We start from the raw sequence: 27,163 nt of genomic DNA on the forward strand, positions 1-27,163 counted from the left end.
ACATTGAAGTTTTCTTCCTTTTTGGTCTTAAATATTATCATGTCTTTCAGCAGATGTTGATCTGCAGGAGGCTTTAGATAAACATAAGATCAGTCTGAGGAGGAGATGTGAATGTGTGACTGAAGGAAGTGATGAAACAGGAAGTAGAACCCTCCTCAACGGGATCTACACTGAGCTTTACATCACAGAGGGACAGACTGAAGAGGTTCATACCCAACATGAGGTGAGGCAGCTGGAGACAGCTTCCAAGATGGACGCCCTCCATGACACTCCAATCAGGTGCCAGGACATCTTTAAAGCCTTACCTGACCAACAGAGACCCATCAGAGTGGTTCTGACCAACGGCGTGGCTGGTGTTGGAAAAACCTTCTCAGTGCAGAAGTTCACTCTGGACTGGGCAGAGGGCTTGGAGAACCAACATGTCAGTGTGGTGGTTCTGCTTTCATTCAGGGAGCTGAACCTGATCAGAGATGAGCAGTACAGTCTTCTGGAGCTGCTCCATGTTTTCCATCCAACATTACAGAAGGTCACAGCAGAGAAGCTGGCTGTCTCTCAGCTTTTGTTCATCTTTGACGGCCTGGATGAAAGCAGACTTTCATTGGATTTCACCAACAGGAAGCTGCTGTCTGATGTCACACAGAAGTCATCAGTCAGCCAGCTGCTGACAAACCTCATCCAGGGGAATCTGCTTCCCTCGGCTCTCGTCTGGATAACTTCCCGACCTGCAGCAGCCAATCAGATCCCTCCTACATGTGTTGACAGGCTAACAGAAGTACGAGGCTTCACTGACGCCCAGAAGGAGGAGTACTTCAGGAGGAGATTCAGTGATGAAGAGCTGTCCAGCAGAATCATCTCCCACATGAAGACATCCAGGAGCCTCCACATCATGTGTAGAATCCCAGTCTTCTGCTGGATCACTGCTACAGTTCTGGAGCACATGTTGACTACAGAGCAGAGAGGAGAGCTGCCCAAGACCCTGACTGACATGTACTCACACTTCCTGCTGGTTCAGGCAAAGAGGAAGAAGAACAAGTACCCCGAGGGACATGAGACGAGTCCACAGGAGCTGACGGAGGCTGACAGGGAAGTTCTTCTGAAGCTGGGGAGGCTGGCGTTTGAACATCTGGAGAAAGGAAACATCATGTTCTACCAAGAAGACCTGGAGCAGTGTGGTCTGGATGTGACAGAGGCCTCGGTGTACTCAGGAGTTTGTACAGAGATCTTCAAAAGAGAGTGTGTGATCTTCCAGAAACCAGTCTACTGCTTTGTTCATCTGAGCATTCAGGAGTTTCTGGCTGCTGTCTACATGTTCCACTGTTTCACTAACAGGAAGACGGAGGTGCTGGAGGACTTCCTGGAAGATGAAATGAATGAAGAGGAGGAAGATGATGATGAGGATTATGATGAAGACTTGTATTACACATCTGTAGCTGACTTTTTGCACATGGGCCTAAACAAATCTCTTCAGAGTAAAAATGGCCACCTGGACCTGTTTGTCCGCTTCCTGTATGGCCTATGTCTGGAGTCCAACCAAATAATATTATGTGGTCTGCTGGGTCAGACAGAGAACAGTCCAGAAGTTATTGAGAGAATCATTAACAACTTGAAGGAGATGAAAGCTAAGTTTATTTCTCCTGACAGAATCATCAACATCTTCCACTGTCTGATGGAGATGAATGACCTCTCAGTACATCAGGAAATCTTGGATTTCCTAAAGTCAGAGAACAGATCAGAGAAGAAACTCTCTGAGATCCACTGCTCAGCTCTGGCCTACATGCTACAGATGACAGAGGAGGTTCTGGATGAGTTTGACCTGGATGAATACAACACATCATGGGAGGGTAGACTAAGGCTTATTCCGGCTGTGAGAAACTGCAGGAAGGCTCGGTGAGTCCAGATGTTAATATCATCCTAAAAACTGTAAAGATGCCATCAGCTGTCTGATATATACTCTAAGGTCTAGAAGTATGTGAATGGTGACACAACTTTATAGTTTGTTCTCTTCACACTAAATTTATTTAAAATGAAAATAGTGTGATAATTTCAGATTCTGAGCTTTAATTTGAAGTTTCAACAAAAACGTTGAAAAGGGTTTTTTTGGTCATTTTCATACAAAATCTTCTTTTCTTAATGGTAAATAAGGAATTTTGTTAAAGCTCTTTGGAATAATTGAAATCTGAACCTGTGGAGTATAGAATGGATTTCCTCCTGCCTTTGGTTTGCTCTTCAGCCGTGACATGCAGCTGCATAGGCTTCACATAAACGGGTTTTATATTCCTCCTGGGTCTGTTGAGTTTACACAATATTTTAGATCACTGTCTATGTGTCTTGTGAAGCTTTGGTACATGTTAGTGACTGGGAGAGTAATATCTTCCTGTACATCTGACAGTAGGGCTGGGCCATATTGTACCGTTCACGGTAATACCGATACAATGTTAGGCAACGATAAGAAAATGAAATATCGCGATAGAATATGGGTAAAACGCGCCTTTGTTTTCATACGCACATGGCCGATTGAGTGAAACGGATGAACCAGAATTGGTTTGTAAAAATGGTGAAACTTCAGTGATGTGGAAGTGATTTGGTGTTTGTCCATCAGATACCCACCAAAGCACATTTTTCTTTGTAGAACACGCAAGCGGGCCGTCGTTATTGCCGTATTTGTCGGACTAAGGTGCTCGTAAATCTGGGAGTGATCTGGGTCCTAAACTCCTTTCCCTTCAGGTTCCAAAGTCAAACGAACACTGCAGCATCACTGAGAGTTAAAATCAGAATCAGAATCAGAATCAGAATACTTTATTCATCCCGAGGGAAATTAGGGGTTACAGCAGGCAGCACGCTAATGGCGCATGCGCACTCACAAAGGAACCTTCTGACCAACTTTACACAAACATCACATTGGGGAGACATGTCAGAAAGGTAGGCTGATAGGAAAAAACAACGAAAATACACTACATGAGGTAAGAGGAGGAGAGAAAAAAACTCCACTCAGACTGAGCTCCTGGTGGGAGAACAGTTTGATAACAGAAAAAACACCTCAGCACAAAAGCACATGACTATCAATACACCATAGAAACATGAGACAAGCAACAGGGGCGGGTAAAGGGTAAGAGAGAGCCGGCGTAGACAGCGCATCCGGTCCTGCAGCATCTGCGCTGGTCCAGTTGACTGCTATCTTCCCCGGTAGGGCACAAGCATCGAAGGCGTTGGAAAGGGAGGGGGATGAGTGAGTGCTTGTCAGTGTAAGTGTGTGTGTGTGTGTGTCCAGAGTTCAGCGGAGACAGTGTCCTTCGCACTATCAGGCTAAGTAAACAGTCTGCCAGCCAACCCAGGTGGCCTTCATGGGACGGGAAGAATAGTCATCACACAGTCGTTATCAGGGAGTTGTTTTGGTGGGCTCCAGCCTTGGGCCTGCAGCTGGCGCCGTGGTGTCCGAATGTTGAATATTGTTGATTTCTCCTTTGTGAGCAGCTCGAATTTTAGCACTCTGAGACTGGTCCCTCAACTTCGCGTTGGAGAGCCGCGAGCCTCCCCATGATGGTATCAAACTTCAGTTCCAAGGTGTTGTCAGTCTTTTGATTCTGAGACTTCACAACTGCAGTGATCCGTTCCGCGATGTTTTCCAACTGTCGCTCAAGGGTGTCATTTTGAGCAGGCCTCTCTCTGATGTTTCCCCTCATACGCTCAATGGTGTTGTTTTGAGCCTTCACAGCAGCAGTAAGCGTCTCCAAGGTGTTGACCATATTACGTTCGTTGTGAGAGGTCGCACCTCGTCCCGGCGCTTCGAATCCAGCGGGCAGCCATGTGGGGGTTTGAACAGCCGGTTCCGCTCTCTTATTTCTCTGATAAAGCAGGGCTAGGCCAACGCCGATCAGCATGAACCCTGTTATCATGGTTCCGAATAGGTAGATATCTTCAGCGTCCTCGATCGACAGTCCCGCCAGGCACACGGTCCTCCAGTTCTGCCACCCGTCCATCGTGTAACCGGCAGGGAAAGTCCCTCCAGGGCACTCAGGCTCTCCCGAGCCCCGACTTCTCGTTGAGAAAAGGGTGTCAATAGCACTCAGAGACCAGTTGATCAAATCCATAATTGTCTTTTAGGTTTAGAGAACGACAGTGAGAGACTGTTCCAGGGAAAGTAATGCACGCAAGACAAGACGAGGACATAGAGGCAAGCAGGGAAGATAAGGGTGAGGAGGAGAGGAGAAGTGCGACCGCCTTCGCTGAGAGCTGAGAGAGCTAAAAACTGTCTAAATTCTTTCGTCTTTAATAAAACGATCAGCATTGCTGCTTTACCAGGTGTAACTATGAAGTTTGACATCCAGGTAGAGCTGGGCGATATGAGATTTTTTCATATCACGATATGTTTTTTTCATTTCAGTCGATAACGATATCTATCACGATATAAGCCAAATAACTATATTTGTAAGATTTAAATGTGCCGTTGCTCACAAGTAAAATGTGAAATAATCAGCAGCTTGTTTTGATTTAAATATTTATTTCTCATAATAAGTTCAACAGGGTAGATGTACTTAAGGAACATGAGACTTTTTCAGATAAATAAAGGCAAATATTGCAAACTACACAAAAGGCAGCTGCTAAAGCGTTTAAGTTTCAAAATAGAACAAACGAAACAGACTAAATTGTCAAATCCACTTAGAAACAAAATATTAATTCTAAAAATAAATCTTAGTTTGTTTTACAGAAGAACAGACAAAACTGACTAACTTTTGTCAATATCAAATAAACTGAGAACTAAAAGGAAATTCTCAATCTCTCCTTGTTGTATAGCTTATCTTTTCAAACAGTTTTAACAGTTACTTTAGTCTGACAAAAGCCGAATGACGAATCAGCGCTTCCAGTCAGAGACTGAGGCTACGTCCACACGTACACGGGTATTTTTGAAAACTGAGATTTTCCGTTTTCGTTTTAAAAAATAATCCCGTCCACACATAAAGGCAGAAATGAAGGAAAACGCTGCTATGAACATGCCAAAGCAGCAGGTGGCGCTAGATTCCTAACCGTGCAGAAATGTTGGCCAATCAGAAGTCTAGAAGCCTCGGTGGGAAAAAGTAAACAAAGCTGGGGCATAGAAGCAGAACCGAGTCGTATGTGTGGAGGGACAGTAACTGTGTATATATGTAAGCATTTAAAACACTGCAGAGAGTAGAATTAACAGTAACAGTATTGTAGAAATTCATTTCACCGAAACAATAACGTGGCGCACAGTGTGACGCATGCACCAGTTTATTGTATTTCCAGACTTGTTTTCGGCACAATTTACAGTGCACGCTACTCTATTTTTTGTCAGACTTGAAATAGCCAAAATACCTTCACACTACGGAGCTTCTATGGCTCTTCCGTTCGACAATCTCTCCGGCATTGGAACCATCATCTGTTTTCTCTTCGGTCACGCTCGGTTGATTTTTCTAGTCGGCACACTCATTTCCTCCATTACGCGCTGGCTCCATTACCCGCTGGCTGCTTCCCAAACAAACACACGTGCGGCTTGGCACTTGTGCTGTACGTAACAAGTCACGCGACGTGACGCTGCGGCTGTGATTGGTTCGGCTCTGCACTACTTAATTTGGATTGGCTGACCTTTTTTTTTTTAAGAGGACAAGCGCGGCGAGGTCTATCGCGATAGCTTAATTTCTCTATCGAGTAAAAGTTATATCGCGATACATATCGTTATCGTTCTATCGCCCAGCTCTACATCCAGGCATCCATGAAAAAAGAATTTATTACATTTAACGAAGTTAGAAGTTAGCAGGAAGCTAGCGGAAGTTAGCTCGCTAGTTTCGCTAGTTACCTAAGCATGATAAAGCATGTTCTGACTGAGAGATTTCTGAAAAAATTCAAACGTACTGCTCTGCTATCACTTCCAACATACATGAAGACAGGAAACTAAACAGCAGTGACGTTTGTAGGGTTACTGAAGTTGGGCTAGCTGGTATATAATGATGTGCTACGTGATCGCTAGCGACACAGCTACGTTAGCATAACATAAACAGTGAAGCTGGAGGAATCAACGCTAACACTTTTTCCCTCGATAAAAGTTAACGTGAGGGTTCCTGGTGGTTAGGGACAAATGCAATTGCACGGCAGGATGCTGTAAACGGACCAAACTTCAGTCAGGAGAACAACTGAGATAATCCATCCACATTACGAAGTTAGCCATTAATATACTGCAACATGGGAATAGAGCAGCTGTGATAGAATACAGCATTAATGAATCAATAGTACAGAAGTGGAGGAAGCAAGAAGAATGAGTTCAATAAAGTTTGATTTATCTGACTGCTTTGTTTCGCTTAATGTGTCTTATAATCCCGTGCACCCTATGGTCCGAAAAATACATATTTGACCTTTTTTATTTGGCACACTGCAGTTTAATGTAGCAAAGCACCTCTTTTTAACTTCAGTGGACATTATATATGGTTATGCTCAGGATATGTCAGCCCATTTCTACTGGAAATGCCTTTTGGTTAAACTTTCAGCAAGGAATATGCATTTTCACTGTTAAATTTTTATATAGCTTTAATGCACATAAAAAAAAACAGCTGCTTGTTTAAGTGAAAATAAATGGATGGGGTTTTTTTTGCGCTAGTAAAGTTGTGGAGTTGTATTTTGTCTCGCATCAATTATATTGTCAGTTATATCATTATCGCAAATTGTCAAATATATATTGTGATAAATATTTTTGGCCATATCGCCCTGCTCTATCTGACAGTTCTGTTGTGGTGTCATTTTTGACATTTAGAGGTGTCCGCTCCATCTTTTGTTCTTCCATCCATTATCTTGGAGGTTGATCTGACTTTCATGTGTTCAAAGAATGTTGTTTTAGAATTGATCAGCCTTTCCATTAATTTGTTTTTGTAAATTACTTGTTATGTTTTTTGTTTTTGTCTTGAGGCTAACGAGTAGTTGAATGTTGTGCTTTGCTCTGTGAAGTTTTCTTTAGTAGTGTTGTTTACAGTCCGAATGGGCCAGGGGAAGAAGCTGTTTGTGAGTCTGGAAGCGCTGACCAAAGGCCAGTGGGTCAAACAGGTGATGGGCGGGATGTAAGGGGACATATGTGATGGCCCTGGTTTTCCTGAGACAGGACGATCTGGCGATGGGTTCCAGTCTAACTATATCCCTGAAGGAGTTTCTCAGTGTTGTTCTCTAAAATCTAAATAATTATGGATTTGATCAACTGGTCCCGTAACAGAATTGACACTCTCCTGGGCTTGGGAGAGTCCGATTGTCCTGCAGACACGTTTGCTGCCGGATACTCAATGGTCGGTTGCGTCGTGTGTCTGGTGACACTTTCGATGGAGGACATCTACCAATGCGGAACCACAATAACAGATTTCTGGCTGACTGGAGCTGGCTCGGACCTGGCTTATTGAAGAACAAGAAGCGACTACAGCTGTTCAAAATCCCATAAGGCTGGCCAACATGATAGACGATTGGCAGGGCTGTGAGTACTCAGACTGTGTTTTGAATGCAATATGGATAAGATCTTGGAGAAGAACAATGGGAATTGAGAGAATTGGGGACCAGTGATGGACATTAGACCAACTGTAAAAAATTGGATGCAGTTGTTCGTACTAAACCCAAACATTCACCATCTTCGCTCATGCAACTATCCCAGTGGCGCCAGCTGAAGGCTTGCCATGGTCGAAGCTGACTAGAACAACAAAATTCTCCATGAAAACAGGATTGTTGTCAGAACTCTTTGTACCTCCTTCAAGGCCACCTGGGTCCACTGGAGACTGTTGACCTTCGCTTAACCGGGCGTGGTGACACTTTCTCTCAGCTGAGCATGGGATACACGCACACGCACAAAACATGTACACTGATACTGATACACCCTCACTATCACCCCCACTCCCCCGAATCTAACGCCTCCTCCCATGCTTTGGTTCCCTCCCGGGGCAGATGGCGGGTCAACTGGACCAGTGCAGACATGCTGCAGGACCGGATGCACTGTCTACACTGGCTGTCTCTTACCCTTACCCACCCCTGTTGCCCGTCTTGTGTTTCTATGGTGTATTGACAGTTAGGTGCTTTTTGTGCTGGGGTGTTTTTTTTCTGTTCTCTTTTTTTTTTTTTTTTTTTTTTGTGTCCCGTTTGGATCTTTAGCCATCAGAATTGTTGTCTTAAGGCCAAGAAAGATGCCAAGTGGATTTATTTTACCAAGTGGATCATCATGGCCTTGCCATATTGGTCCATTTGATTGACCTTTATTATAATTATGAATTTATTTTATTTTCAGTTGCTACAAACGGGACAGACATGACTGTGGGATAGGACAGGGGGAAAGAATGAAAGAAAGAGAGGGAGAGAAAGAAAACCAAAGGGGAGAAGAGACGGTGAGAAGGGGGGGAAGAAAGAAAAAACAAAACAAACAAACAAACAAACAAAGAAAACAAAACACCTGGGTCACCTGTATGGAGAAAAAAAACAGAAGAGAAAGCAAACAACAAAGAGCAACATACTAAAAAAAAAATGGCAGCATCACAATAAACTAGCTAGCAGTAGATATCAGTAGATACTAAATAATAAACGATATTGTGCAGCACGCAAGATAGACAGCGCACAATGTGCTTTGAGGCAGCAGCCAAGAAAGCTGTAGTCCGCGTCTGTGAATACCCGTTGGTACACCTGTGTGCATACCTGTGTGGATCAGCATGCTTGCATTCCAAAGGTTTCTCCATGTAACGATCTGCTAGGGAGTGTGGGGAGCCACAGCCCCGTCCTCCAGGGTATGAAGCAGGTATGGAGGAGATCAAAACTCCAGACATCCAGAGGCCCCCAGAACACAAGAGACCAAGGAAGACCAACAGAGGGGCAGCCGCGCCACTGTCCCAGTAAGAGCTGAGGAGAGTCCCAGATGAGGGCTCACTCAGCAGCCGCGGAGCAGAAGCCAGGGGGAGTTGCAGTGACGCACCCGTGAGCTCCGCCGGCAGCCAGCTGTGCCTGAGTGACCGAGCCCCAGGCCGAGAGGCCGGGGGCACCCCACCTCCGAAGTGGCCCGAGCGAGCCCCAGGCTCCAGGCCCCGATAAGCGGCCGCCAAGGAGTGAGCCGGTGTGTACCCGGACGCCCACCCCCAGACACAAAGAACCACCAACGCACCGTTTCTGTTCTCAAACTGTTCTCCCATTAGGAGCTCAGTCTTAGTGGAGTTTTTTTTTTTTCTTCTCTTCTGACCTCATGTTATGTATTTTTGTTGTTTTTTTTCCTATTAGCCTACCTCTCTGACATGTCTTCCCAATGTGATGTTTGAGTAAAGCTTGGTCAGAAGGTTCCTTTGTAAGTGTGCATGCGCCATTAGCGAGCTGCCTGCTGTAACCTTTAAAATCCTTTGGGATAAATAAAGTATTCTTTTTCTGATTCTGATTAAGAAAAATAATTAAATAAAGCAGTGGGGGTCGCACTCTTGACTAGAGCATATGTATCCAGTAAGGGTCCCCAGGCTAGGCCCCTCTAATTCCCATGCCTATCTCGGATATGTGTGAGATATATATAACTGAAGCCAGGCTTGGATATTGTCTGGGTTAACAAGTTACATGTCAGGTGTCCTGGTGTCCTGGCTACTGGAACAAGTAAGCATAAAGGGGTCAAGGAATGAGAATAGGAAGATATAACATGAAGAGTATGTGGGACCCATGGAATCTTTAACACCTGGCAAGGGGGAGCCAGGATGTCAAGTAAGCGGGGCGATGTCATTATCCCCACCCTCTGAGATTGGGTACCAAGTCCCAAGAACATCTGGGCATTGAAGGTGTTGAGTGTGAGAGCAGGATTATAACTAAGCCTGGGCCCTCCATGGCTGATTACCAAGACTGTAGGAAGTGTCCTTTGAAGGTCTACTAAAAAATCCTACAGCGACCATCACCAAAACCAACCAGTTAATCTACACCACGGCAGCAGTGATCACTGAGATGCTTGGCTACAAGATCAACAGCCACAACGAGCGGTACCCTCCATGGAGTAAGAGACTAGAGGCCAAGATAAAGGCAACACAAAGGGAAGTTAGCCAACTACTAGTGCTGCAGAAAGGTGTGATGAAGACAGGGATGCCTAAGAAGTATAGCAAGCTTCCCATACCTGAGGCCTTAGTCTTTACTTGGTCTTTGAAGTCTTTGCTTGGCAAGTTCTGAGTTCAAAATGGGATACATCCCCAAAGGTGGTTGAGAATGACGACCAGAGATCCTGTGGCTAACCAGCTGGACATGGTGTCTGTCTGTGTGAATAGTTAGATTGCTTTATTTTCACTGAAAGGGACAGCATATAATACTTATTGTATTTTTAGCATATGACAGTAAAAAGATTCTCTCAGCCTCATGTGTCCCAAGACAAATTCTTCACAATGTCTGCTTTCCTTTGACTGATTTTTAACAAACTTCGTTATTTCATAACTTATTTACTCTTCTTTGTTTTTCATCACGATTTCATAGTTGCTGTGCATGCTATTAATTGCACATAAATGCACTGAAATTTCGTTCTAACCTGCAGTAACCGGTGTATGCACTAAATGATAATAAGTTGGCTATTCTATTCTATTCTATTCTATTCTATTGTAGTATAAGGCCCTTACCAGCCACTTGTGGCACTGTACCTTTAATTGCTGTTCATTGTGGGATAACGTATTTATTCTTCTATAGCTCAATTACCTTTATGATGTTCCATCCATTCATTCTCTTCCACTTATCCTTTATAATGTGTATTTTTTATTATTAATGTACTAACAAACATGACCATGAGAGGCCACAGTGGGTAGGTAGGTGTCCGTTGACATCCACTCACTTTGGTCTTCCATGAGATAAATATGACTCAACAGCTATGAGTGCTCCACAGTGCACTTTTTTAACTTTCCATTTACAGTGATTGCCATTTTTGTTTTCTGTCCTTAGTATTTAGGATAAATCCCTGACTTCCATTGTTTCTTCAATCTCAGACTTTCTGAATGTTGGCTGTCAGAGACTCACTACAAAGTTGTGGCCTCTGCCCTGAAGTCTGACCCCTCCCACCTGACGGAGCTTGACCTGACAGGAAGTAAACTGCAGGATTCAAGACTGAAGCAGCTGTCTACTGGACTGGAGAGTCCAAACTGTCGACTTAAAACACTGGTGTTAGTTTAATTTTTGCCTTTTGAACCTCATAAATCACAACTTTTAGTCACAAATAACTTTTTAGTGGTGATTTGGGGCTGTGTGGAAACCTGTGTTTACGACTTTCAAGTTTAAAACATAGTGTATCCAGAAAGTATTCACAGTGCTTCACTTGCACATTTTGTCATCTTACATTCCAAAAGTGATTAAATTCATTTTTTCACCTCAAAATTCTATATACTTTGTTGAAGCACCTTTGGCAGCAATTACAGCCTCAGGCCCTCTTGGGTATAATGTTACAAGCTTGGTGTAGCAGATTTCAAATGGTTGACTGCGTTGTGACGACAGACACAGACTGGCTGGAAACTGGATTTATTTCTAAAAGACAAAGTGCAGCAGCAAAATCAGTGTCACTCAGCAACAGCAGGCCTCTCCTCATCCCAGTGTGGAGTCCATGCAGCTCTGCTTACAATATATAAAAGAAAATACAATCTATCAAAACAACGGTGTGGATTCTCCCAACAGCCACTTTAAAATCAAATGTTATAGTGGGGTAAAACAGAGACAAATATGAAGCCACTAATAATAACTTGTAATATTTAAATCCCCACTAAGATGGATCAATTACACAATACATATTCAAACAACTTTAACTTTTCTCAACATGGCTGAAAATACTATTCAGTGTGCAGCCTCAGGTCATGAACTCATTATACACATAAAACAAAACCTATACATTTACTATACAAGACAAAGTGCAGCAGCAAAATCAGTGTCACACAGCAACAGCAGGCCTCTCCTCATCCCTGTTTAGCACAAGTAAGGACCACATAAACGGATGGTGTAACAGATAAAATGAAGTTCCAATTACTATTTGTCTCGTTCAAAGCAATCAAAAACACTTTGGGAGCTTTTAGCCATAAGAACTAATACTTAGCAAAGAAAAATACAACAAATTTAAATGTACAATTTAGTACAGGGAGAGGAGCTACAGAAAGTGTGCCTCACCAGTGTGGAGTCCATGCAGCTCTGGCTGGGAAACCCCACACATGCAACATGTTTACAAGTGGCATCACACTGATTAATGCCCCACTTCAACAGTGACACATGGAACCTTAGTTTTACAAAAATTTAATTTACACAATAAAAAATAAATAAACTGTATACAGTTTATTTATTTTTTATTGTGTAAATTAAATAAAATAAAATAAATAAACTGTATACAGGGCAGCACGGTGGCACGGTGGTTAGCACTGTTGCCGCACAGCAAGAAGGTCCTGAGTTCAATTCCACCATCAGGCCGGGGTCTTTCTGTGTGGAGTTTGCATGTTCTCCCCGTGTTTGCGTGGGTTCTCTCCGGGTACTCCGGCTTCCTCCCACCGTCCAAAGACATGCAGCTTGTGGGGATAGGTTAATTGATTATAATCCAGCAGCAATGTAGCCATTGCTGCAGAAAAACCACAGAAATGTCGAAAACATGATGTTTCCACAACCGGCACGTTGTTGTTGCTGTCATTGCTGCTGCTGCTCGTCTCCTCCCACACTCTACTTCTGAGTCTTGGCGTGCTGCTTAAACAGGGAAGGCATGATTGAACAATGGTTACTAGCTCTTGACCTCCCTTGATCATCCTTGCTCAGTACACTTACTCAAAGGATATCCTCGGTGTCACAGGGAAGCTGAGAGCTGCTACCTGGGCCCACTCCCACCGGCAAGGGCAACAGCCGCAGCAACCACTGTGTGGGTGGCTGCCAGGTGATGTTGCCACCACCAGCACATTGTTGCTGTCATTGCTGCTGCTGGTTCTCTCCTCCAACTCTCCACTCATTTGAGTCCCGACGTACTGCTTAAATAGGGCAGGCATGATTAAACCAAGGTTACCAGCTGTCTACCATCCTCTCCTGGCAATTCCCCCAAAACCGACTGCACTGCTGGAAAAAGTAAAGCCCTGTGAATATTTTCTGGATGCACTTCAAATTACTTTTAATAGTTTCTAGTTTTGGTTTGAAAGTACATTACTTTTTGTGCTGTGAGTAGTATTCTTCTTGAAATTGTGCAGGCAAATATACAAAAAAAGTCCTCAATTTATTTGTTGTACATTTGTTACAATATATAGATCAACTTCTATTACTGATCAGTGAAGCATATTTGAGTAATTTTACATGATAATAATGTTAACCTTTTCTGCTTGGTATTATTCTGTAACAACAGACTTGCTAACTGTGGACTAACAGAGATCAGTTGTGATTCTCTGGTCTCAGCGCTGAAGTCTAACCCCTCCCACCTGAGAGAACTGGACCTGAGCAGAAACAACCTGCATGATGTAGGAGTGGCAGGACTTTCTGCAGGATTACAGAGTCCTGACTGGAGACTAGAGACTTTGAGGTCTGAAACAATATTTAGATTGTTTTTTTAATGATATGCATGAAATAATTTTATTTGATTTCTAAAATGGTAACTAAGAGGTACTGTATACCCAAAACCAAAAGCCTGGAATTTGATGCACATGCTGGCAAAAGTTTGTGTCTTTTTGGAAGACTCTATCATATGAATGTATTAGTTGACAATAGCTGGCTGGCTTTAAAATGTAAAGTATTATTCACAGTTTCTTCAAATTGCCCAAAAGCATCAAACAAGAAGAAAGGCGGAAAAAAGCAAGATTTAACCTTAACATAAATAAATAAACAAACAAATAATAATAAACACATGCAATTCAATTCAATGCACTTTTATTTACACAGCACCAAATCAAAACAAGAGTTTTATATTGTAAGCTAGAAGCTACAATAATACATGCAGAGGGGAAAAAACCCCAACGATCATATAACCCCCTAAACAAACACGTTGGTGACAGTATAAACGAAAAAGTCCCTTTCAACAGCAAAAGAATCATCTTCTGCAACTGGTTGGGGAAAGGGAAGAAAGACTTTACAGACATGCTGTGAAAGAGAGACAGAAATTTATAAAAACTAATTATTCAATGCCGATAGGTCTATTAACACATATTGGGAGAGAGAAGGGTGAGTCCAGAAGAAACACCCAGTGCAGCATGGAAATCCTCCAACAGCCTACACCTATTGCAGCATAACTAATGGAGGATTCAGGGTCACCTGATCCAGCTCTAACTATATGCTTTAGCAAAAGGAAAACAAAGGAAATTTTGAAGCCTAATCTTAAAAGTAGAGATAGTGTCTGTCTCCTGAATCCAAACTGGAAGCTGGTTCCACAGAAGAGGGGCCTGAAAACTGAAGGCTCTGCCTCCCATTCTACTTTTAAATACTCTATCAACAACAAGTAAGCCTGCAGTGTGAGAGCGGAGTGCTCTAATAGGTTGATATGGTAATATAAGGTCATTAAGATAAAATAAGGGGCCTGTTAAGAAAGCAGTCCTAAATATTTGTTTAGTATGTGCGTTGAAGGACATATCCTGGTCAAAAATGAATCCAAGGTTCCTCATAGCATTACTGGAGGCACAGGTAATGCCATCCAGAGTAAGACTCTAGTTAGATACCATATTTCTAAGATTTTCAGTTTTGGTATCTTTTCATGTGTGAATTGGATGCGTTGTTATCGATATCTGGTGAGATTTCATGTCAAAAGAACCTTTTTGAAAAATATTTACTTAGAAAAATTTGTTGTTGTGTTTTTGATATTTTTTCCTTTTTTTTCTTTTATAAACTCAGACTAAGGTCCTGCAGTTTGTCAGAGATCAGCTGTGTTCATTTAGGTTCAGCTCTGAAGTACAATTTGTGCTATCTGAAAGAGTTGGACCTGAGTCAAAACGAGCTACAGGAATCAGGAGTGGAGCAGCTTTCAGCTGGACTAGAAAGTCCAAAATGTAGACTGGAAACCTTGAGGTCTGTGTTTGACAGTGTCACATATCTATAATCTCATCCAAAGTAATCTAGGTTTACTATAAAGGTCTCCTTTATAGTAACCTTTATTCAATAATTCTAAATGTAAAGAATTAATAATAATTCTTTAAATTGTTCTGCAGTGACTTGTCTATTCTCAGACTCACCAGACAATTAAAAAAGTCAGGACTACTGCCAGTAACATTACATGACGAGCAAAATTTTGTGACTGAATTGTAAATAAATGTACTGTAATTTCAGACTTACTCACTGTGAACTACCAGGAAGCTGCTGTACATTTCTGGGCTCAGTTCTGAAGTCAGTCTCTTCCTGTCTGACAGAGCTAGACTTGAGCCACAACAAATTGCATGACTCAGGAGTAAAACTTCTGTCTGCTGGGCTGGAGAATCGAAATTGTAGCCTGACGACTTTAAGGTACAAAATCAAATTTCTCCTTTTGCAGAGTCTGAAACCCAGGAATAATTATTTTGCATATATATATACATATATATACATACATACACACACACATATACACACACACACACACACACACATATATATAAACACCCAGCACGCCCCTGCGGGCGGTTTATCCTTCAAGCTCGGGTCCTCTACCAGAGGCCTGGGAGCTTGAGGGTCCTGCGCAGTATCTTAGCTGTTCCCAGGACTGCGCTCTTCTGGACAGAGATCTCCGATGTTGTTCCCGGGATCTGCTGGAGCCACTCGCCTATCTTGGGAGTCACCGCACCTAGTGCTCCGATTACCACGGGGACCACCGTTACCTTCACCCTCCACATCCTCTCGAGCTCTTCTCTGAGCCCTTGGTATTTCTCCAGCTTCTCGTGTTCCTTCTTCCTGATATTGCTGTCATTCGGAACCGCTACATCGATCACTACGGCCGTCTTCTTCTGTTTGTCTACCACCACTATGTCCGGTTGGTTAGCCACCACCATTTTGTCCGTCTGTATCTGGAAGTCCCACAGGATCTTAGCTTGGTCATTCTCCACCACCCTTGGGGGCATCTCCCATTTTGACCTCGGGACTTCCAGGTTATACTCGGCACAGATGTTCCTGTACACTATGCCGGCCACTTGGTTATGGCGTTCCATGTATGCCTTGCCTGCTAGCATCTTGCACCCTGCTGTTATGTGCTGGATTGTCTCTGGGGCATCTTTACACAGCCTGCACCTGGGGTCTTGCCTGGTGTGATAGACCCCAGCCTCTATGGATCTTGTGCTCAGAGCTTGTTCTTGTGCTGCCATGATTAGTGCCTCTGTGCTGTCTTTCAGTCCAGCTTTGTCCAGCCACTGGTAGGATTTCTGGATATCAGCCACCTCCTCTATCTGCCGGTGGTACATACCGTGCAGGGGCCTGTCCTTCCATGCTGGTTCCTCGTCTCCCTCCTCTTTCTTGGGTTTCTGCTGCCTGAGGTATTCACTGAGCACTCGGTCAGTTGGGGCCATCTTGGATGTTCGTTGTCTCATCCTGGACTGTGGTGCTGACACTCACCAGTCCCCGGCCCCCTTCCTTCCGCTTAGCGTACAGCCTCAGGGTGCTGGACTTGGGGTGAAACCCTCCATGCATGGTAAGGAGCTTTCTTGTCTTTATGTCAGTGGCTTCTATCTCCTCCTTTGGCCAGCCTATTACCCCAGCAGGGTACCTGATCACGGGCAGGGCGTACGTGTTGATGGCCCGGATCTTGTTCTTACCATTCAGCTGACTCCTCAGGACTTGCCTGACCCTCTGCAGGTACTTGGTGGTTGCAGCTTTTCTAGCGGCCTCTTCATGGTTCCCATTCGCCTGCGGGATCCCCAAGTACTTGTAACTGTCCTCTATGTCTGCAATGTTGCCTTCTGGTAGTTCAATCCCCTCAGTTCTGACTACCTTCCCTCTCTTTGTTACCATCCGACTACACTTCTCCAGTCCGAACGACATTCCAATGTCATTGCTGTATAGCCTGGTAGTGTGGATCAGTGAATCGATGTCTCGTTCACTCTTGGCATACAGCTTGATGTCATCCATGTACAGGAGGTGGCTGACAACTGCTCCGTTCTGTAGTCGGTATCCGTAGCCAGTCTTGTTAATGATCTCACTGAGGGGGTTCAGGCCTATGCAGACCAGCAGTGGGGACAGAGCATCTCCTTGGTAGATCCCGCACTTGATGGTGACTTGTGCTATGGGCTTGGAGTTGGCCTCTAGTGTTGTACGCCACATCCCCATTGAGTTCCTGATGAAGGCTCTTAGGGTCCCATTGATCTTGTACAATTCTAGGCATTCCAGTATCCAGCTGTGGGGCATTGAGTCATAGGCCTTCTTGTAATCAATCCAGGCAGTGCACAGGTTGGTCAGTCTGGTCTTGCAGTCTCGGCTGATTGTTCTGTCTACCAGTAGCTGGTGTTTTGCGCCTCTGGTATTCTTGCCAATTCCTTTCTGTGTCCCGCTCATGTATTGACCCATGTGCCTGTTCATCTTAGCCGATATGATGCCTGACAGGAGCTTCCATGTAGTACTGAGGCAGGTTATTGGTCGGTAGTTGGAGGGGACCGGTCCCTTCTTGGGGTCCTTGGGGATCAGGACCGTCCGGCCTTCAGTTAGCCATTCCGGGTGTATCTCGTTAACTAGCAGCTGGTTCATTTGTGCTGCCAGACGCTCGTGGAGTGCAGTTAGCTTCTTCAGCCAGTAGGCGTGAACCATGTCGGGCCCTGGTGCTGTCCAACTCTTCATACTGGAGACCCTTTCTTGGATATCTGCCACTGTGATGGTTACTGGACCCTGTTCAGGGAGGTCGCTGTGGTCTGCCCTCAGATCCTCTAGCCACTGAGCATTGCCGTTATGGGTTGCATCCTTCTCCCATATGCTCTTCCAGTATTGTTCCGTCTCCGGCCTTGGTGGTGCTGTTCTCTTATTGTTCCCTTGCCACTGAGAGTACACCTTTGCTGGTTCTGTGGAGAACAGCTGGTTTATTCTCCTGCCTTCTATCTCTCTGGTGTACCTCCTCAAGCGGCTGGCCAAGGCTGTGAGTCTTTGCTTGGCAGTTTCCAAGGCCTCAGGTATGGACAGCTTGCTGTATATATATATATATATATATATATATATATATATATATCACTTACTGCTGCGCAATCCATTACAATGGTCCCTCATTTATCCCGGGAGTTACATTCTAAAAATAGCCTGCAAAGTAGTCAGCTTTATTTCTTACAATTATTATAGATGCTGTAATGCTGTAAAATCCCTACACATTTCTCAGACAGGCATGACCATTTTCACACTTTTCTCTCTTGTTTAAACATTCTCAAAGTTCAAACCTTCGTAGAAGAATAGGTCCAGTATTATAGAATTAAACAAAAGCTCAATCCCTGTTTTCATTTCCAGAACATGGGAAGAGTGTAGCTGAGAGAGAATTCAATATTAATGAATCAATGGTAGGGAAGTAGAGGAAGCAAGAAGAATGAATTGAGTAAAGTTTGACTTCTCTGACTGTTTTTGTTTCGTCTTATACTCCAGTGTGCCTTATAGTCTGAAAAATACGGTAACTTCTACCTTCCCTTAACATTTCCAGAAGTCCTACTTTTTGTTCGATGGTTATCATCTTCCTCTGCCTTTTGGGTGCTACCACAGGTGCCTTTGATGGTGCAAAATGTTTCGTCGACATTGTTGTGTTTGTTGGAGAGAAAACCTACAAATATATAGTACGGTACTTCAGTAGCGATCAAAGATTTATGTAACTTTGACAAGCATAACGCATTCTGTATTGTACAGGAGACGCGGAATGAGATTGATTGACAGTGATCTATAGCCTATCACGTCGCAGAACACAATGCGCTGTTTAAAAAAAAAAGTATGCAAAAATGCACAAAAAATCCGCGAAAGAGTGAGGGCATGAAAGGTGAACTGCGCTTTATTGTATTTTTTTTTTATATTTCCATAGGCTGAAGGACTGTCTGATTATGGAAAATGGCTGTGCTTCTTTGGCTTCAGCTCTAAAGTCGAATCCCACCTATCTGAGAGAGCTAGACCTGAGTCACAACAAACTACAAGATTCAGGAGTAAAGCTTCTGTCGATTGGATTGTCGACTCAAAACTTTAGACTTAAGACTCTAAGGTATAATATCTATTTTCCCTATGTGGAGACTATAAAAAACAGCAGTCACTGTTAAATAAAAATCTTTCCTTCTACAGGATAAAGGACTGTCAGATTACAGATAAAGGCTGCGATTATCTGTCCTTAGCTCTTAACTCGACCCAATGTCCCCTAAGAGTGCTTGACCTGAGTTTGAACAAGTTAAAGAAAACTGATGAAGAACTGAAGCTGATGTTTTGGTCTCTGAAGGCACTTCATTAAAGACTCTGGTCAGGTCAGTAAAGTAATAGACTTGCCTATTTTGGACAGATTTCAAAACTAGCCACCAACAGAAAGTCGTTTGTCAAATGTTTATTTTGAATAATTTCTGAGTTGACCCAAAAGTAATTTGTTGTTTTGATCCATGCAGGTTTACATGAACCTGGAGTATGGAGGAGGAGACATCCTTCATTAAGCTGCCTATCACCACCCTGAGTTCATATTCAAACATCCTAGAATTACTTATTATTTTATTTTGTCTTCCTTCCCTTAGATAGTCATTTGATGTCTTTATTTAAATTTATATAAAGGCTTTCATTTGATTCAGTGAACTACAGTCGTAAGGTCTATAAGAAGATGTGAATGCACCATTATGGGAAATCCCTACCGTGACCAACTACACCCTACACCTTGTTGGCAGGGATCACTACTATGCTTGGCTACAAGATAAAAAGCAGTACTTTTAATGGAGAATGAAACTAGAGGCCAAGATCAATGTAGCATGGAGGGCAGTTGGCCAACTATCAGAGCTGCACAAAGATGTGATGTAAAAAGGAATGCTAGGTACAGCAAGCTGCCAATACCTGAGGCCTTAGAAACTGCCAAGCAAAGACTCATTCACTTGAAATGGTAAACCAGAGAGATAGAAGCCATTATAACAAACAAGATGTTCTCCACTGAACCATCCAAGGTGTACTCTCAGTGTCAGATGAACAATATGAGAAAAGCCCCACCAAGGCTGGAGACAGAACAATACTGGAAGACCTAATGGGAGAAGGATGCAACCTGTGGCTAGCAGAGCTGGGAGAAGATTACAGCAAGGTCCCTGAACAGGATCCAGTAACATCACAGTTGTAGACATCCAACACAGAGTAGCTGCTAATGGTTAAACGCAACCATAAAAGCTAATCGAACAGTGGGCAGTCCTGATCCCCAAGGGTCCTCAGAAGGGATCTGTCCAATCCAACTACCAGCCAATAACCTGCCTCAGATTTTCAGTACCACATGGAAGCTCCTGTCGGGCATCATAGTGGCTAAGATGAACAGGCATATGGCTCAATAAAGGCAGAGATAGAAATTAGCAGAAACACCAGAGTGGAAAACTCAACACCATGCAGATCGATAGTGGAATGCGTAGAACTATACAACATCAACAGGACCCTAAGAGCTTTCATCAGGAATTCAGTGGTAATGTTGTTAACAACAATGCAGAACAACTTCAAGCCGATTACACAGGTCACCATCAAGTGCATGATTTACCAAGGCAATTTAAATGTTATCTGGAAATTACTAGACAAGAGAGGGTTTTCAAGAAAAATTCTTAAATGTTCATTTTCTATGCCATATGTTAAAACAAGATCTGGAATGTGTCATTTTTAGCATCTACATGGATGTTAAAAGTATTCGGCCACCTTGAACCTTTCCACATTTTGTCACATTACAGCCACAAAGATGAATCAATTTTATTGGAATTCAATGTGAAAGACCAATACAAAGTGGTGTACAGGTGAGAAGTGGAATGAAAATCATACATGATTCCAAACATTTTTTATAAATAAATAACTACAAAGTGGGGTGTGCGTAATTATTCAGCCCCCTGAGTCAATACTTTGTAGAACGACCTTTAGGTCCAACATTTAGAAAAAAGGAATTGAATTCGTTTACTACTTCAGTCTTGTCTTCGACAACTTGATTATTCTTAATAAAATAATTAGGCCGATCTAAGGGTGTGGTCTTGTTACCCAATACCTCCTTAAAAATATTCCAAATGCCCTTAATATTATTCTTGTTTTCCTGAAAAAGTTTATTATAGTAGTCTTTCTTGGCTTTCCTCAATATTAATACCAACTTATTTTTATAAACTTTATATTTCATTTCCGCATTCTTAGTTCTCTGTGTTATATAATTCCTATATAAATTATTTTTCTTTTTACATGCATTTGCAAGACCCTTAGTTATCCAAGGTTTCATATTCTTATTCTTTTTCTTATACTTAAATGATACCAATGGACAATGTTTATCATACAAGGCCAAATATGTATTTAAAAATGCACCCAGGTGTCATCCACATGCCTGAACCAATGGCTTGGTGTTGTTTCAGGGTAGGATAACAAAGCCCTCTTTCCCACTTCTTCCTTATTCTTTTTCTTATACTTAAATGATACCAATGGACAATGTTTATCATACAAGGCCAAATATGTATTTAAAAATGCACCCAGGTGTCATCCACATGCCTGAACCAATGGCTTGGTGTTGTTTCAGGGTAGGATAACAAAGCCCTCTTTCCCACTTCTTCCATGTACAAATTGGCCACAATGGGTGAAACTAGGGAGCCCATGGCACACCCATGTTTCTGCCTGTAGTACTGACCCTTGTATGTGAAGTAGGTGGAATGAAGACACAGTTCCAAAAGCAAACACACCTGGTCGATGCTGAGAGTGGTCCTGTTGCTCTCATGAGAATTTGCATAATTCTGATGAAGGAACTGACCTCCCAGCCCATTGTTCCTTCACTGGGCTGGTTTCAGTCATTATGCAAATGTACTGTTTATAAGATTGGTTAAGCTTGCAGTCAGCTGAGACTGAAGAGGTCACTTGGATGAGTGACAAAATGTTTCTCCCACTGAAAACGCTACATCCAGATAAGCAGAATCAACCTTTGGAGATTTACTTACCTGGATGCTTGAGGATGAATTGTCAGTGGGTACTGTGTGGGTGAGGAAAGGAGGACCCAAACGCTGGACTCACAGGTAGGTGAAGGCTGGTGTTTATTATCACGAGCAGCTGAACCGAACATAGGATGACTGGCTGAACTGAAATGACTGGCTGAACCGAACACAAGTACAGAGTAGACCACATTAACATCAACATCAATTCAATTCAATTCAATTTTATTTATATAGCGCCAAATCACAACATAAGTTGCCTCAAGGCGCTTCATAGATACAGAGAAAAACCCAACAATCATATGACCCCCTATGAGCAGTGTTGGGAAGGTTACTTTTAAAATGTATTCCATTACAGAATACAGAATACATGCCCCAAAATGTATTCTGTAACCTATTCCGTTACGTTACTCAATGACAGTAACGTATTCTGAATACTTTGGATTACTTAATATATTGTGGCGAGTTCAGACAAGGAGGAGACGGAGGTATCGTTTGGTCTTGCTTCCCGTGAGCTAGCCAGGGAGCACAGCCGTTTATTACATTTGCAGAAGAACACACTGCCACTAGCTAACTGCTCAGCGCGGCAACCACAACACACATAGGGCGCCCTCTGACCCCGGAAGGACACACCGTCGCAGCGAGAGGGCGTCACCCGTCACCATGGCAACATACACAAAACATAACTGTACAAGCAGAACCCCGAACAGCCCTGACCCGCTACAATATTATCATGCTTTTTACAACAACGTGAATGTACTGTTGCTGTGTGATTTATTACTATTACTGAAGGTCCGCGACTCCGAACTGTAGTAAAGGGACCTCTGACTAATGCTGGGCTCACACTGTGCGATTTTTGGCCCATTTTGAGCCGATTTTTGAGTCGTGCGATCGTTTTGGCGATCGGCCCGATTTTGGCCTTCATCGTGCGTCGTGCATCGTGTAGTATACGTGGGGTAACGAGAAGCGATTGACACCTCACGACCAGCTCCCGATCATCAATCGCTTGGTCGTGAGGGTGTCACCGCAGTTTGCCACACTGCGCACGCGCAAACACAAATGTCAGCGAAAAAGACGGCATAGCACGGCAGTGCAGCGTGTGATCTGGACACAAGCGATGGAGGCACAACCTGTAGAACCATCCGAGCCCTTTTGATGTGGCCTCACAAAATTATCACGACCACAACAACCGTGAAAATAGTTGGATCGACACTGCTGCTCAATCACAGCTGCCTGACCAATGTTTTTCATTAGCAATTTAGCAAAGTTGATGGTGGTGGTGTGTCTGTGTGAGTGAAAGATGGAGAGGGAGAGCGAGCGACAGAATTTCTGTTATAACCTTCATTTTTATGGACGCACAGTGTGAGCACTCAGGTCGCATCAGAGCATCAGGCCGTATAGTGTGAGACCCTGCATCGTGACCTATGAACTTCTAACCCCTGCGAGTCAATCGTACAGTTTGAGCAGGAGCTGAATCGCGCGACTGAAAAAATCGCACAGTGTAAGCCCAGCATAATACGGCGGGGTCCCTGTCGGCTGGTAGCCGAAAAATAGCTCTACTTTGTTGTGTGGGTCAACTTTTCTTGCGACAGACAGAGAGAGGCGTTGAAAGGCTGCTCCAACGGAACTTGTTGTTTTCGGAGGAAAACACGAACACAGTGTACAGTCGAGTCTTAATAGCTTACTTACAACTGGGCTCGTCAGGCACTCTTCTTGGCTGCAGTGGTTATTATTATATTTACATGCTTCCAGCTCCCGTTTTTGCTCGATGACTGCTCGTTCCTTTCCACTCCCCTTTTTCTCCCTCCTAGCGCTCACAGACACATAACGTGTATGGCAGTCCATTCTCCCAGCAGCACGGACTACACTGAACATGATGCTACATTCTTTAGAGCTATGCTTGTAGCATTCTGCCTGTTAGCTTAGCACAACAACAACAACAACGAAAAGGCGCTCTCTCACCCAGGAAACACACAGTCGCAGAGAGAGAGAGCGTCGCCCTGTAACCATGGCAACCGTAACGCTGCCGCCTGGAACAAAAGAACGTAGCTGTCAAACAAAACCCAAACAGTCCTGACCCGCGACAAAATGAAACAGGAAAGTACCCCAGTGTATTCCATTTATTTCAACAAAGTAACTGTATTCTGAATACCACCTTTTTAAACGGTAACTGTAACGGAATACAGTTACTCATATTTTGTATTCTAAATACGTAACGGCGGTACATGTATTCCGTTACTCCCCAACACTGCCTATGAGCAAGCACTTTGGCAACAGTGGGAAGGAAAAACTCCCTTTTAACAGGAAGAAACCTCCGGCAGAACCAGGCTCAGGGAGGGGCGGCCATCTGCTGCGACCGGTTGGGGTGAGAGAAGGAAGACAGGATAAAAGACATGCTGTGGAAGAGAGACAGAGGTTAATAACAGATATGATTCAATGCAGAGAGGTCTGTTAATACATAGTGAGTGAGAAAGGTGACTGGAAAGGAAAAACTCAATGCATCATGGGAATCCCCCGGCAGCCTATGTCTATTGCAGCATAACTAAGGGAGGATTCAGGGTCACCTGGTCCAGCCCTAACTATATGCTTTAGCAAAAAGGAAAGTTTTAAGCCTAATCTTAAAAGTAGAGATAGTGTCTGTCTCCCGAATCCAAACTGGAAGCTGGTTCCACAGAAGAGGGGCCTGAAAACTGAAGGCTCTCCCTCCCATTCTACTTTTAAATACTCTAGGAACAACAAGTAGGCCTGCAGAGCGAGAGCGAAGTGCTCTAATAGGGTGATATGGTACTACAAGGTCATTAAGATAAGATGGGGCCTGATTATTTAAGACCTTGTATGTGAGGAGCAGGATTTTGAATTCAATTCTGGATTTAACAGGAAGCCAATGATGGGAAGCCAAAACAGGAGAAATATGCTCTCTCTTTCTAGTCCCTGTCAGTACTCTTGCTGCAGCATTTTGGATTAGCTGAAGGCTTTTCAGTGAGTTTTTTGGACATCCTGATAATAATGAATTACAGTAGTCCAGCCTGGAAGTAATAAATGCATGAACTAGTTTTTCAGCGTCACTCTGAGACAGGATATTTCTCATTTTAGAGATGTTGCGCAAATGGAAGAACGCAGTCTTACATATTTGTTTAATATGTGCATTGAAGGACATGTCCTGGTCAAAAATGACTCCAAGGTTCCTCACAGCGTTACTGGAGGCCAAGGTAATGCCATCCAGAGTAAGAATCTGGTTAGATACCATATTTCTAGGCTTTTCAGGGCCGAGTACAATAACCTCAGTTTTATCTGAATTAAGAAGCAGAAAGTTAGCGGCCATCCAGGTCTTTATGTCTTTAAGACATTCCTGCAGTTTAACTCATTGGTGTGTGTTATCTGGCTTCATGGACAGATAGAGCTGGGTGTCATCTGCATAGCAGTGAAAATGTATGCTATGTCTTCTAATGATGCTGCCTAAGGGAAGCATGTATAATGTAAACAGAATTGGTCCTAGCACTGAACCTTGTGGAACTCCATAATTAACCTCAGTGTGTGAAGAGGACTCTCCATTTCCATGAACAAATTGGAGTCTATTAGATAGATATGATACAAACCACTGCAGTGCAGTACCTGTAATACCTACAGCATGTTCTAATCGCTCTAATAGGATATTATGGTCGACAGTATCGAATGCTGCGCTAAGGTCTAGCAGGACAAGCACAGAGATGAGTCCACTGTCAGAGGCCATAAGAAGATCATTTGTAACCTTCACTAAAGCTGTTTCTGTGCTGTGATGAGCTCTGAAACCTGACTGAAACTCTTCAAATAAACCATTCCTCTGCAGATGATCTGTTAGCTGTTTGACAACTACTCTTTCAAGGATTTTTGATATGATATTTTTATTCCCTGGCTTTTAACTCTGTAGGAAACTGACACCTTCTTATTTATTTTATTGTTTGTAATGATTTTATGGTATTTTTAATTTGGTTGTTGTTTTGATCTGTGTTGTTCAGCACTTTGGTCTGCCTGGTGTGTTCTTAAAGTGCTATACAAATAAACGATGATGATGATGATGATGATGAAAGGAAGGGTGGAGATTGGCCTATAATTAGCTAAGACTGCTGGGTCTAGAGATGGCTTTTTGAGTAAAGGTTTAACTACAGCTAGCTTGAAGGCCTGTGGTACATAGCTGATCATTAGAGATAGGTTGATCATATTTAAGATCGAAGAATTAATTAATGGCAGGACTTCTTTGAGCAGTTTTGTAGGAATGGGGTCTAAAAGACACATTGATGGTTTGGAGGAAGTAATTATTGAAGCTAACTCAGAAAGATCAATTGGAGAAAAAGAGTCTAACTTAACATCGATGGTACTAAGAGTAGCTGTAGATAATATTACATCTGTGGGATGATTATTGGTAATTTTTTCTCTAATGATAAAAATTTTATTTGTGAAGAAGTTCATGAAGTCATTACTAGTTAACGTTAAAGGGATTGTTGGCTCAAAAGAGCTCTGACTTTTTGTCAGCCTGGCTACAGTGCTCAAGAGAAACCTGGGGTTGTTCTTATTTTTTTGTATTTTTTTTATTTATTTTTTTTGCCTGTCCCGTTTGGCTCTTTTGCCCTCAGAATTGTTGTCTAAAGGCAAAGAAAGATGCCCAACGGATTTACTTTACCAAACTGACCATCCCAGCCTTGCCGTAATGGTCCATTTGATTCACCTTTTATTGTTTATTTTATTTTCACTTACTGAATACGGGACAGACTTGACTGGGGGAAAGAAGGGGAGAAAGAAAGAGGGAAAGAGAAACAGCTGAGAAGAGGGACGGGGGAGAAGGGCAAAAGACAAAAACCAACAGAACGGGCAGAGAAAAAAAATGCATATATCAATCACCTGGGTCACCTGCTGAGAAAGAAAAAAGAAAGCAAGCAGAAGAGAACAAGAGTAATAGAATAAACAACATCACAATGATATATGGGAATATGACAGTAAATACTAAATGTTAAACATTATTGTGCAGCACATAAGATCAACAGAACATAGTGTGCTTTGAGGTAGGAGCCAAAAAGGGTGTAGTTTGTGGGTGTGATCACCCGTGTGTACACCTGTGAGCATGGACGCGCTTGTTTTTGGTTTTTTAAAAGGTTCCTTCATGTAATAATCTGCTAGAGGGTGTGGGGGTGCCACAGCCCCGTCCTCCAGGGCATGAAGCAGGTGTG

At 43.1% G+C, this 27,163-nt stretch overlaps 1 protein-coding gene across 11 annotated transcripts in view; it reads left to right on the forward strand.

The window, feature by feature from the left end:
- LOC309714363 (protein NLRC3-like) overlaps positions 1 to 20,870 on the forward strand; it is a 45,147-nt gene extending 24,277 nt beyond the window's left edge. For 3 of the 11 annotated variants that reach the window (XM_082546754.1, XM_082546752.1, XM_082546755.1), the window contains 8 exons: positions 51 to 1,887; positions 10,947 to 11,120; positions 13,310 to 13,483; positions 14,782 to 14,955; positions 15,214 to 15,387; positions 18,887 to 19,060; positions 19,138 to 19,313; positions 19,449 to 20,870. In XM_082546754.1, coding sequence (XP_082402880.1) covers positions 51 to 1,887; positions 10,947 to 11,120; positions 13,310 to 13,483; positions 14,782 to 14,955; positions 15,214 to 15,387; positions 18,887 to 19,060; positions 19,138 to 19,300 — 2,870 coding nt within the window. In that variant the 3' untranslated portion in view covers positions 19,301 to 19,313; positions 19,449 to 20,870. Of the gene's footprint in view, positions 1 to 50; positions 1,888 to 10,946; positions 11,121 to 13,309; positions 13,484 to 14,781; positions 14,956 to 15,213; positions 15,388 to 18,886; positions 19,061 to 19,137; positions 19,314 to 19,448 lie in introns of those variants that run through there. The other 8 variants (XM_082546753.1, XM_082546756.1, XM_082546757.1 and 5 more) reach the window with 8 other exon arrangements.
- Positions 20,871 to 27,163: the final 6,293 nt, after the last annotated feature.

The sequence above is a fragment of the Aulonocara stuartgranti genome (genome assembly GCF_965226115.1).
Source record: "Aulonocara stuartgranti genome assembly, chromosome: 9".
Taxonomy (NCBI): domain Eukaryota; kingdom Metazoa; phylum Chordata; class Actinopteri; order Cichliformes; family Cichlidae; genus Aulonocara; species Aulonocara stuartgranti.